The 14,289-nt window shown below is 31.4% G+C and overlaps 2 protein-coding genes across 2 annotated transcripts; both read right to left on the bottom strand.

The window, feature by feature from the left end:
- Positions 1-3,580: 3,580 nt before the first annotated feature.
- Positions 3,581-6,306, bottom strand: LOC109121583 (cytochrome P450 CYP82D47). Its single transcript, XM_019216291.2, has 2 exons — positions 5,111-6,306; positions 3,581-4,398 (listed from the first exon to the last, which is right to left on the bottom strand). The coding sequence occupies exons 1-2, from the start codon at positions 6,062-6,064 to the stop codon at positions 3,772-3,774; spliced, it is 1,581 nt and encodes a 526-aa protein (XP_019071836.1). The 5' UTR covers positions 6,065-6,306; the 3' UTR covers positions 3,581-3,771.
- Positions 6,307-9,383: 3,077 nt separating this feature from the next.
- LOC100252330 (cytochrome P450 CYP82D47) lies at positions 9,384-13,279 on the bottom strand. Its single transcript, XM_002283916.5, has 3 exons — positions 13,074-13,279; positions 10,845-11,807; positions 9,384-10,178 (listed from the first exon to the last, which is right to left on the bottom strand). The coding sequence occupies exons 1-3, from the start codon at positions 13,170-13,172 to the stop codon at positions 9,552-9,554; spliced, it is 1,689 nt and encodes a 562-aa protein (XP_002283952.3). The 5' UTR covers positions 13,173-13,279; the 3' UTR covers positions 9,384-9,551.
- Positions 13,280-14,289: the final 1,010 nt, after the last annotated feature.

The raw sequence follows: 14,289 nt of genomic DNA, 5'->3' as shown, positions 1-14,289 counted from the left end.
TTATTATTTCCATCAAATGATTTAATATCATATTTTATGCTTGACATCCTTTTCAATTTTCCCATGATCTTCCCACCACAAGTTTAATTCCACTTGTTGGGGGGAGGAGGGAAATTGCAATATCAAATGCAACAACAAAAATAAAATAAATGAAAAAGAAGACAAAATATTTATATGGTTTGGCCTAATCGCCCATATCCACGAAAAAAGAAGGTTAAATTTCTTAATAAATTTTAAAAATACACATTTTAAATTCTTTCCACCTTTCTCTTTTTTTTTTTTTTTTTTTCCAATTTATCAAAATCCACAGCTATGAAATGCATTTTCATTATTTTTTCTAAAACCAAAAAAAAAAAAAAAAAAGCAACCATAATTTACGTTTTCATAATTTATATATAAAAAAATTTCAAGAAATGCAGGAAAGAGTATGTTTATTATAAAATTAAAATATAAAAATTTTTTATAAAAAATAAAGGAACTATTTTATTACATTACGATATAATAATTTAGATAATTAAAATTATCGTAAAAGTAATTTATGACAAGTGCACATAAATGGTATCTACAATTCGTGAAAAAAAAAAAAACTATCATGTATTTATTACAATTAAATAGAAATACTTTGGCTTGATTCTTGAAAATTTTGAGGAAAAGAAAATAGAGATGAAAAGTGGAACAAAAAAAAAGAAAAAAAATAATATATATATATATATATATATATTCAAAATTAATAAATTATTTTTATATGTTTCCTCAAATTCATTTCACTTAATTTCCTCAATTATATAAAGATTAAATAATTTTAAAATGTATAAATTTCTAATTATATTTAATTTTCATTAAAAAAATTATAATAAAACCAAACATAAAAAAATCATTTTCTTTTATATTTTTTTTCTTTAATACTTTTTAGAAACCAAATATAACCTTATTATTAATTCTCTGAAATTTAAGTAAATATTTTTTCCTCACATGTAAATATTTATTTTGTTTAAGTATTTCTATTGATATATATATATATATATATATATATATAAAGCCAACATGGCATAGTTGTAACCCAGATGTTTTGGGGCTACCAATTTGGGATGGCCGGACACTGCTGAGTCATTGATGGCGAGGCATTCTTTGGCCACCTCCTTATTGCTCACCACCAATGCTCGATGCATTCCCGACCAGGATCGTGAAGATCGGTCTGTATATGTCTGCCATGGTTCCCAAGTATATATGGGGGATGTTGGGATAGTAAGTCTTGTAATTTGTTAGTTAACAATTTTGTTTAATTTCATTTTGACTTAAAAATCTTTTTAGACGATGACTTACTTTTCAATATTGAAGGAGATTGTTCATTTAATCAACTAAACCATTACAAGTAAGTTTGAAATGAGTAAAGATAAGTTAGTTTTTCTAATAAATTATGTTAGGTTAAAATGGAAGTTTTAATTGAATTAAAATATCTTAATTAATTTGAAAAGAACTTTAAATTAAGAATTTAAAAAAAAATTCAAATAATAAAAATAATTTGGAAATGAATTTTTAAATTGAGAATTTAAAAGATCTTTCCAAATAATAAAAAGATTTTTTAAATTCTCAATTTAAAAATTCATTTCCAAATAATAAAAATAAATTGGGAAATAATATAAAATTAATAATTTTAAAAAGAAAACTATTCCAAATCTTTTTAAAAGTTTAAGTTTCTAAATTATTTTTAGTAAAATATAATTTTTTAATTGATACCAATTCTAGTAGATCTTCTCTTATATATATCATGTTGGAAAATTTTTATATGGGCTAACATTAATTGAATAATTTGTATTTGCAAAAACGGGTTAATAGATAGTCTATTCTATAATGAGCCCAATTAATTAGTGATCACATTTTAGATTGGGTTTTGCATCTTTTGAGTAGAAGCTCAGTTGAGTGGCAAGTGTAGGCTATGGGTCTCATTGAAGCCCATTATGGGAGGGCCCAATGAGAATCCAATTTGAGTTATGCTAGGTCCCCTCTCTAATGTAGATAAATAGGGTTTATCTGTTTTCCCATATAGCCACCATATCTATTATCAAGATCATAGAGAGGAAGACTTGACTACAACAATCAATCACGTTTTTTTTATCATGACTCAAACAGGTATGTTCTTTATAGTGATTTCCTATTGTTAGTATCTTTTAATCATGTATCATTAATCTATGTGATTATGTAAATATTTTTTACATATCATACCTAAATATGTTTTATATTGACACTACAAGAGAATCAACAACTTACCCTATCATTTCCAATTTCTTGAGAAAAAATTCATAGTATTGACTTGCATCTCTTCAACGAGACTAAGAGAAAGGTGTTGCATCGTGAGCAAGTAAATTTGCGTACTTTGATTTCAAACAATAGATAGTAGATTAAAGATGTTATATCTTGTAGTTTTTTTATCTTTATAGTAAATGTGAAAATTTTCCATATAAAAATTTGTGTCCTTTACTTATTTGTTTGATTTTGATTATTTTATTTATCTTTTATATCTTCATTAGGTTAAAACAATTCAATTTTTTTGTTATAATCTTTTTAAATACATGTATTCACCTCTGAATCTTACCTACTAGACAGACGGTTTTTCAGTAAGTTGTGACCCAAAGGAGGTGACCGATTATTGACCATGCACCAGCAGCTTCGGGTTCTATTCTTCTCTTACCAGCTCTGGATCTCCATAATAATAGATAGTGGGGAGAGAGAGTATGCCAAGCATTCCGACCGTGGTAACATTTAGCTATTGAAAAAGACAGCTGGAAAGTGGCACCACCCTGGGTTAGTGCTTTTTCGAACAAGTCGTAAAGGGGTGGCCCGTAGGTTTACTTTCATGATCCGTCCAATTTTGCTTGCATATGCTAAATATTGCATTGATTAATTTTATGTATATATAGTATTTTATAGAGGAAGCTGCAACTTCTTCTGATCATGATTGCCGACATGATCCTCCATGATCTTTGAAATTATATAATATGTAGTGACAATTAGAGAATACCAACTCAAAGGAGCCACTTTGCCAAAAGGATCTTCTATGATTTTTTGAAATGACACAAATTATATATAATATTTAGACCGGATCATGCTGGCAGATACTAAATTTTTATGATTTTACATTTAAAGAAAACTTTAGTTTCATTCACCTCATCGAAAATTTCACGTAAATATGTCTAATAACCATTATTCCCAAATTTTATTAAACATATTTTTTATTTTAAATTAAAAGATATGATGAGTAAAAATAGTAAAGGAAAAAGAAAAAAAAATATATTTAGTGAAATTTCAAGTTAATGATGGATAGGTAAATTTAACTCTAATCTTCTAAAAGATGAATGAAATTATCCCTATATTTGATTAAGGATGAAGATCATATTTACATGTTAAAATTATTGAGATTAAAGTTTATTATAAAGTAATAGTAAAATTCTTATATAACTCGGAACTAACTTTGATTTCAAAAAATAAAATGCTATATATTATTTGTTGTGGTGAAAATGAGGGGAAAAAAATGTAGAATGAATTAGACAAAACAAATAAATAATTATGATGTTGCATTCCATAAGGGTAACCAAATAATATATAAAGTTATACTTTATTGACATAAATAGTACTTTAGTTTATTATACATCATTCTTAGTCCAACCTACTTTTAATACAATCCCAAATCTTGTCATAGATTGATTGAACTTAACTCTATATGTCTTTAAACCAAGACTAGCAAGACCGACTTGACCGCTTCGTTTCAATGTTTTAATTGTAAAGACTACAAGAAGATAAGCGTGGAGAAATGAGAACTTCAAGTGGGGTAGATTTCATATTTGTAAGTCCAAGGCTCTCGCGCATATTGACCTGTTCATTTGATGGAGTTGAAAATTCAAACGCATGTAAGAAACTAGCCAATGTTAAATGTAATACTTGAAGACCAAAAGTTATTCCTGGACATGCTCTTCGACCAGCTCCAAATGGTATAAACTCAAAATGTTTTCCCCGAGGATCAACATCTTTATGGGTGGTGAGAAACCTCTCTGGTTGGAATTCTGTCGGATCTGACCAAATTCTTGGATCCTTTTGGATCTTCGAAAGGTTCATTATTAAACGGGTGCCTTTAGAGACATGGTATCCACCCAAGGTGCAATCCTCGGTAAATTGGCGTAGTCCTCCAAGTGGTCCTGGTGGATATAACCGTAATGTCTCTTTAACAATGGCTTGGAGATAGACCAACTTACTTATATCTTGTTCATTCACTAATCTTTCCTTACCAACTTGGATGTCTAATTCTTCTTGAGCTTTTTTTAAGGTGTCACGGTTGTTTAGTACAAGAGAGAGTGCCCATGTTAGAGAGACAACAGTTGTGTCGCTACCTCCGGAGATTAGAGTCTGCAAAACCCAAAATCCAATAACTCAAAATTATGCAAATGAGACACCAAATTAATTGTTTGATAGCATCTAATGGAACTTTCTAGAGACACCAATGAACAATATGGTCTTGTTCCAAAATAATAGTATTTTTTTCCATTTCCCTTTATGATAATTTCTAAATCAACCATCCACTTAAACGATATACATCATCTTTTACAAGATTATTCAAATCTCTTATTCAAATGAACATAATTAGCTTATAATTTTCAAGATCACTTATTCTTTACAGGGGAAATTAAAGATAACTTCCAAAACGTAGATAACCCTTTCTTGCTAACAAAAATAAAATTTGGAAAATCAATTCAAGGAAAGCATATATTATGCAACATGCTCGAAAATAAAATTACAAAGTAGCTTTTAAAATCATTATATTTAAATTTCCCTCGAAGCATGTCTCAGCTTGTCTGAAGTGTTCTGAAAGAATAATTTTAAAAAATTAATTGCTTAAGCAGTATATATTTGTATATGTATACTTCTATTTTTAGTTAAAAATAAAATTTAAAATTTATTTAATTTTATGTTTAATTATTACAATTTAATTAAGAGAAGAAGAAAGTGAATATGCATCAATTAAAACATATAAACAAAAGAAAAACTGTCTGTGCAAAAGAAGCTAGCCCTGATAATATGCAAATAAATGGTACGTGGGTGTTTCATTAATAACTCATACCAGGCATGTGGCTTTATTGATGGTATCAGCGTCGTAACCACCAAGGTTTTTGCCATCAAGAACTGACTGCATCACATCCATGAAGTCTTGCGTACTATTATCATCACCGGAGTCTTTCCTCCGACGGTGCTCCTCTAACCATTCTTGAGCAATACTGTCCATTTCTATTGCTGTCTTCTTTAGGGTTTTCTCATGTCTCCCCCAGTCGAGCCATCCAAGAAATGGAATAGCGTCCGCCACCACAAAGAGCCCTGACAAATGAAAGAATTCCCTGAACACTCTCCGGCACCTCTGCGCCTGTTTATTTTCACTTGCATCTGAAGCACTGAAATAACGCTTCCCTGCCACCATCCTAAGAATTACGTTCAGAGTCAAGTCTCCAAACCACTGCTTCATCTCCACCGAGACAAGGCCCGATTCATTTTTTTTCTCTGCCCAGAGCTTGTATAGCTCTTTTATGGATGTCACCACTTCTGAAGCTCGGACGTCCTTCAGCAGCTCTAAGCGGCTGTTAGAGAGTAGCTCTAGGCTGATTATCTTGCGCATTTCACGCCAGTAAGAACCGTATGGAGAGAAACCAAACATGGCGTAGTTGTAGCCCAAAAGTTTTGAGGCTAAAAGTTCGGGACGCGAGGATGAAACCTGGTCATTGGCGGTCGAGCATTCTTTAGCCATCTCCCAAGAACTTACCACCACAGCTCGATGCAACCCAATCCGAATTGTGAAGACCGGTCCATATTTGTCGGCCATGTTTCCCAAGGTTATGTGGGGAAGCTGATGAGAACCACCAGCTAACAGGTGTAGGTGACCGATTATGGGCCATGCAGCAGCAGCTTCAGGTGCTATTTTTTTGTTACCAGCTCTAGACCTCCATAATAATAGACAGTAGGAAAGGAAAAGTGTGGCAAAGACTCCGACCGTGGTGATGTTTAGGTATTGGAGAAGGAAATACATGGCTAGTTTCTTCTGCTCAAAGGATCACTGTAGTTAAGCGGTGGATATATAGTTTTTCTCTTTGAGCACTAATGAGTATATATGGACTCAATTCCTTTGGAACATGTACTTGTTTTTTATCAGCATTTAGTACTCAGGGCATGGTCCAGTAGGGTTGTCTTTCATGATAGGTTCAATGTTATTTTCCAATGTAATAATCGATCAGCTTTATTTAGTATAATCCACAACTAAAGTGGCTGCCCTCTTTTGATCCTTAGCATGTCAAAGTTATCTTAATTCCATAGTATATATTTATAATTATAGAATAATATAATGGTTAGTTTCAACATGGAAATTAAGATAAAGTTGGGCCACCGCATTACTTTTATCAAATAGAATCATCAGTCGCATACTGATCAAGATTGGTTAAGATACACTGAATCCAATTTTGATAAAGTTCTTCGTACAGGCAGTTAAAAAATCGCTAGAATTAATCATTCCCTAAAATGGTCTGCGGATGAGGATCATCGTGTTCAGATCAATGAAATTTGAGCTAATGGGTTCTAGATCACTGTGTTCAAACCATTTGTTGTATCACTGTGATACAGCGAATGCTGATATCACGCTCGGAAAACTTCTCAGTAAAACCTCTCTAGTCTCATAATAATGACAAATTCTTTGGCCTACTTTTGTCGTTATTGCTGTCGCAACTTGAGGCTTTACAAACAAGGGGACAATTTTTCTTGTAGAAAATCCTTTCTTTCAGTCAAGCACGGAAGTACCTCTTCCCACACAAGAAGCAAACTTCAGCTTTGTTTCCTAGCTTTCTTGCATGTGATGACATCCGGCTGGCTCTCAGCAAAATTTGGGCCCTAGGCATAAATTTGAGATAAACGTACTTTTTTAATTTTATTATTTTAATATAAATTATGAGTCTATATTTAAAATTTTATGTTCATATAAGATATTTCAAATTAATAATTGCCATGTCTATCTCAAATTCATTAATATAATTTAATTATATCATTTTGATTAGTTCCATGCATGATAATTTATAGTCATAATCAATAATCCAAAACAATATTAAATCACATATAAAAATCATCTCCACATATTATTTCAACCTATATGCACACTGAAAGCATGTGTATATAAATTATAGTAAAATTTCATCAACTTTGACAGAAATGTTTACCTAACTTAGAAAGAAACGTTCACCTCTTAGGTTCTATACTATAAATATATATACATCTTCACATTGATCTGTGATACAGTACTTCCCCCTGCTCCTTGACAATTCACCCCAAATTTATATTGAGGTTTAGTAGCTCAATTATTTTTTTTTCTTTTGCTGTTTGTATCCTTTGTTAAGTTTATGAAATATATATATAAAAGTACAAAAAACTTGTTAGAATAGAATGAGAAATCTATGTTGGCAAGTGGAAACTAATAATGAAATGATATTTTAAACTTTTAAAGTTTTTACACTTCTTTTTACATTAAGTTCAATTATTAATCTTGTCATTACTTAACCAAATCCAAAATAATAAACTTACTTTAATTTCAATTTTATGCCTTTAACTCTTACACGTTGGTATTAGTAAAATAATTTTTAATCAATAATCTTTGGAGTAAAATTGCCATACTAAATTACTGATTTCTTTTTTTGACAATTTTAGGATAAAACAATAAGATTACAATAGAATCCCAAAAAACTCACAAACTAAGATATATATCAAAATCTTACAAAACCCAGTTGATCTTAACTCTTTCTTTTTAATGTAAAAATCCTTATTAACTTAGAAATCCTAGCCAAGAAAAACCATTTAAGTTTTCATTTATATTATCTGTAAATAAATTTTGTGAGATCAATGTTGTTTAAGTGTTACCTTTGAGTATGTTCAAGAGTGAGGAATTTCTTGAATTAAAGTGTAAAAAGGTCATTGAAATTGAGAATCCAAGTGTAAAGGATTAAGGTTTGATTGAAGTCTTAAAAGCTAGTGGAACCCTCAATTTGCATTTGAGAGCTTGAGGAGAGTATAGGATTGAGCAAAATATATAAATTGGAGTTTGTACCTGTTATCTCTTCTTTTTATTTAATTTTTTTTGTATTATTATTACTTGCACTCATTTAAATTAAAATTTATTAAAATTGAGTCAATTAATTCACCTTGTCTTTGGTGATTAACCTGAGTCAGATTAACTTGACAAAATGATAATGTATCTATTAACATAATAATTCATGCATAAATGTGGAAATTCAATTATGGCAATAACGCATGTGAATCTAATTAGGAGAAATTGTAACTTAAGAGCAGACAAAGTTGATAATAATAAGTACAAATGTGAATCTCATGGAGTAAAATTCTGTAAAATAATAAATCATTTGTACAAAAAATTGAGAATAATAAGTACAAATGTGAATCACATGGGACAAAATTGTAACTTAGGAGTACACAAAGTTTATGAATGATAAGTGGACATCCCTTCTTTTAGGGTGTACAATTGGCAAAATCAATGGAATTGACCCAAATCTATTAATTTTTTAAGATTTTATTTTTTTAATAAATTTGGTTTTTAAAATATATAACTCAGTTATACCAATTCAATTACCTATTAAAAAAATTAATGAACCAAACTGAATTGAATTGAAAGTTATACACACAGTAATAATATACAGTATAACAATTGGTTACATCATTAATTTGGTATACATTTTTCACATTGGATGGAACTCCCAATCACACCTTTATAACTTTTATCTGACTTGGACTATTTGATATGATTGACATGGGTTACAATAATACCTATTCACGTCATTAAGTTATAATAATATGATTTGAAATTAGTGGTAATAATATCATTTCAACCGTCCAAAGATGACTTGCTTCAATAATATTATTTTTGTTCAAATTATAAAAAAAAATTGATGTTATAAATAGAAGCAAAATGAACCAACTTAGATTATTGTTAATCAAGTCAAACTAATCATTTTCCTCTTTTGGGTTCAATTCGATTTGATTTTAATGCCCAAAATTGAACTGACCCACCTTGCACATCCCAACTTTTTACAATGAAATGGGAGTTGTAATTTTAGTTTCCATTACTACTTTAATCATGTACAAAAAGGTGGCTGAAATCTATCAAAAGGAGATACCAATTAATCAACTTGGAAACTCATCAAGTCTACTATGCATATATATATGCATATGGTGGAGCACATACTTATTAATTTTTCAATTGTAATGCTATATGTCACTTGTTCTTCTAAATTCTCTTTCATGAAAGAATGAAGAAACATAACAAGAAATTGGGTCATTACTTGTCCACACGAAAAAGGTGTCGAAAATATTTTTCATTAAATTCAAGCTAAGACAATATTAAAGGACACACATGAGTAACTGCTTGAAAATAATACTAAACTTATGCTACATGTGTGAAATTTATTTTTATTTCACATTTCATAGCACTAGGTTTTTTGAAATAAGTCTCTTAGCGACCTCAAGTTCTACTCATAAAGATCATAAGAAGCCAAGCGTGGGGAGATAAGAACTTCAAGTGGAGTGGATTTGATGTTTGTTAATCCAAAACTCTCGCTCATATCAACCGGTGCATCTGATGGAGTTGAAAGTTGAAATCTATGCAGGAAGTTGGCTAATGTTAAGTGTAGCACTTGAAGGGCAAAAACTGCTCCAGGGCAAATTCTTCTTCCACCTCCAAATGGTGTCAACTCAAATTGTTTACCTCTAACATCAACATCTTTATGGGTGGTGAGGAATCTATCTGGTTGGAACTCCATTGGATTCAACCATACTCTTGGGTCTCTTTGGATCTTGGTAAGGTTCAATATAAGACGAGTGCCTTTTGAGATATGGTAACCCCCTAAAATAGAATCTTGGATGAATTGACGCGGTCCTGAAAGTGGAGCTGTTGGATTTATCCTCAATGTCTCTTTAACAATTGCTTGAAGGTAGACCAACTTGCTTATATCCATTTCATTTACTAGTCTTTCTTTACCAACATGAGCATCCAATTCTTCTTGGGCTTTTCTTAATACATCTGGATTGTTTAATAAAAGTGAGATGACCCATGTTAAAGTAGCAGATGTAGTGTCAGTGCCTCCTCCAATCAGAATCTGTGAAATACAAACCATTAACTAATAAAATAAAATTAAAAGTAGTGATAGGATTAAGGGTGGAAAAAAGGCCCCATTTTCTTTCCTTTTTTTTCCAATCAAAATGGGTATGTTTAGCTTGAATATGAAACTCGCGTATAAATATAGCATTTTATAAAAATTCAAGTTGGGCTAAAAAAAATGTAAATTTAGGAAATCCTTTGAAAGGCCCAATTGTCTAACCGACTCTAGAAGCCCACTCAAAGAGGCCTCAAACCATGCGGACTAAGGAACATACTTTCATAATCTACATGTATCTACTTCTAAGAAATCGAAAGCCCTTTTTTGTAAGTTCAAGAGTTCTATGGTTTGACTAATTTTGTTCAAAAAAGTTATGACTTAAAAAAATTAATATGAAGATCAGAAAAACATTTTATATGTATATATAAAAATTCTATTTTGATTTATGCAAAAAGTTATTTTATGTTTGAACTTTTATAATACCATTATTATAATTACCTTTTAAAAATCGCTGCTTTTGATTAGTTTCGACTTGAAACAAAGCAAAAATAAGTTCTTCCAACCCAGGCCCAAGTACTCTTGAGTCTGGACTAAAGATGATAAAGCATGAAATTATGTCTCATTTTTTACTACCATATAAAGATGCTAAAGGAATAATGTGCATACCAGGGCTGTAGCTTTGTTGATGGTATCAGCATCATAATCAGTAATGTCTCTACCACCCAGAATGGACAGCGTCACGTCCATGAAGTCCTGGTTACCATCAGCTTCACCAGAATCTTTTCGCTGCCGGTGTTCCTCTAACCATTCCTGAGCAATACCGTCCAGTTCTTTTGCAGTCTTCTTCATGGCTTTCAGATGTCCACCCACGTCAAGCCATCCAAAAAAAGGAATGGCATCTGACACCACAAAGAGTCCCCACAAACGAAAGAATTCCCTAATCGCTTTCCGGCACTGCTGGGCCTCTTTCTCTTTACTTTCGCCTGTATAACCGAAATATCGTTTTCCAGCAACCATCATAAGAATCACGTTCAGAGTCAAGTGCCCAAACCATTCCTTCATGTCCACCAAAACAACGCCCGCTTCGTTTTTCTTCTCTGCCCAAAGCTTGTATAGTTCCTTCATGCATGTCTCCACCTCTGAGATTCGGACATTCTTCAGCAATTCTAGCCGGCGATTCGAGAGTAGCTCTAGAGTAGCTATCTTACGCACTTCACGCCAGTATGCACCGTGAGGAGAGAAAGCAAACATGGCATAGTTATATCCCAAATATTTGGCGGCCTCAACCTCAGGACGGGAGGCCAGAGCCAGGTCATGGGTGGTGAAGCATTCCTTGGCCATCTCCCAACTATTCACCACCACAGCTCTTTTTAATCCCAGCCGGATGCTGAATACTGGTCCATACTTGTCGGCCATGGTTCCAAAAAGTAAGTGAGGCAAATTCTTAGATCCACCTAACAGGTGCAGGTGACCTATTATGGGCCATGCACCAGAAGCTTCAGGTGCCATTCTGCTCTTACCAGCTCCAGTCCTCCATAATAACAGGTGGTATGAGAGGACGAGTATTGCAAACGCTCCAACCATGACAGGGTTTAGGCATTGGAGAAGAAAATCCATTATAGTCACACCCTATTCAAGGCAACTCAGAATCCGATTAGTGATATCAGGTCAAAGGGTTGACCTTAAATGTTATTCCTATCCAATTTGACGGTCAATGATTTCAGTTGAATAGATCAATATATAATCCCAAATTAACCCAAATATCTACATAAATCTAAGTAAAAAATATTTTACAAAATAACAAATTATAATTTAAATTACAAAAATTCATATAACTCAAATTAGTACATGCCAAAAAGGTACCACCCATGGGTTTAAATGGGTTTAGGTTTTGCCAAAAAGCCATTAAAATGTAAGGCTGGGCTTATTGGGCTTTCACTTGGACCCTATGAAAAAGAGGAGGGGGAGGTTGGACTATTTGGATGAAAGGAAAAATGGGAGGAAGACTGGAGCTGGAATTTAGCCATGCAGTTCATGAAAAACCGCCCCATTCATCGGTCCAATCGTCAATAGCGGTTTATCCAATAATTCTAAACTTACAAAATAAATAAATTATTTCAATCTCTAATAATATATTTAAACATACCATTGATGTCATTCAAGTATTTAATACATGTCCTTCTTCCAAATGAAAACATGGTGCAAATGCTTACATTCAACTATTGTTTTTGGGTTTTCACTTAATGATATGCATCTATATCAAATACACTCACGGGATAAATTTTTGTATTTTTTACACTAGAAATCTCATTTCCTTCTTGATTTATCTTTCACAGGTTTTTACTTTTCATCATTATTTTCTTTTTCCTTTTTCATTTTATAAAATCTTTCATCAATTTTTTTTTTCACATAACCATGATGCATATGAAATATAATAAACTTGCATGTTATTATGCATAATTTTCTAGGACATAATTTTTATTTACTCCAAACATGATCAATAATTCCAATTACAACACAACAATTTTTCTTCAATTAAATCACTACAAATATAAAATATATATATATTCACAATAATTTACATATCATCAAAACATAGTCTCAACCCTAATCATATAAATTTTATTTATTCCCAACATACTAAATAATTTTCAACAATCAACACAACAGTTTTTCTTCAATTAAATCATTGCAAACATAAAAATTTTAAAAATAAAATCATAATAATATGTAAATCATAAAACAATAATAATAATAATAACCTTAAGAATAATCATACTTCAAATAACATAAAGAAAACACAAATAACACATATTTATCTTCCACTAAAAAAATTCATAATATTTTTTCAAGAACAAAATATTAAACAAAAGTTGTAGGATTAAACTATCTTACCACAAATAAAAAAATCCAATCATTGAAACTAAAATCGAACTTTGAAGGAATGTTCCTCGCCTCAAAGAAAATTTTCTCCTTAACTTTCATGCAAAACATAAGTCGTTTTGCTCGTCATACGATCGAACGCCCAAAGATTTGCAGCACCTCCCCGTTCTCCTCTTTTTTTTTTTTTTTTTCGGCCTACTCTTCTCTCTATCCGCCTCTCCTCATCTCTCTCTTTTATATTATTCTTTCTTATAGCCACAAGACAACTTTCTTTCCTTTTTATTATTTGTCATTTTATTATTATTATTCAAGCATATTTTCAATATGCCGCATTTTAAAAAATTAATTTTAAATTTACCGTAATTTTATAAAAAAAAATCCCAGGAAGTTGTGACCCTAAGAGGAGGTGACCGATTATTGGCCATGCACCAGCAGCTTTTGGGTGTATTCTTATCTTACCAGCTCTGGAGCTCCATAATAATAGATGGTAGCTAGGAGACAAAAAGTATATCAAGCAATCCCACTGGGTAACATTTAGATATTGAAACAGACTGCTGGCAAGTGGCACCCCATCAATTTGTGCTTTTTCGAACAAGCCGTAAAGGGATGGCCCGTAGGCTTGACTTTCAGATCCTTCCAAATCTGTTTGCATGTGCTAAATATCGTATTGGTTAGTTTTATACAGGAATCAGCACTTCTTCTGATAATGATTGGTAAATGATCCTCCATAATCTTTGAAATTATGTAATATGTAGTGACCAATTAGAGAATTCCTACTCAAAGGGGCCACCTTGCCAAAAGGATCTTCTATGATTTTTTGAAATGACACAAATTATATATAATATTTAGACCGGATCGTGCTGGCGTATATTAAATTTTTATGATTTTATATTTAAAAAAAAGTTTAGTTTCATTCACCTCTTCGAAAATAATTTCATATAAATATATCGGACAACTATTATTTTAAATTAAAAGATATACATGTAAAAAAAAAGGAAAAAAAAAATATTTAATAAAATTTCAAATTAATAATGGATGGGTAAATTTAACTCCAATCTTAGAAAAAATGATTGAAATTATCCCTATATTTAATCAATGATGGAGATCATGGTCAAAGTTATTAAGATTAAAGTAAAGTTTATTATAAAGTAAAAGTAAAATTCTTATATAACTGGGAATCGAATTTGATTTTTAAAAATAAAAAGACTATATATTATTTGTTCTAATG

The sequence above is a fragment of the Vitis vinifera genome, chromosome 18 (genome assembly GCF_030704535.1).
Source record: "Vitis vinifera cultivar Pinot Noir 40024 chromosome 18, ASM3070453v1".
Classification (NCBI taxonomy): domain Eukaryota; kingdom Viridiplantae; phylum Streptophyta; class Magnoliopsida; order Vitales; family Vitaceae; genus Vitis; species Vitis vinifera.
Note: the sequence above shows the minus strand (reverse complement) of the source record. Positions and strands in the feature narration are given on the sequence as shown.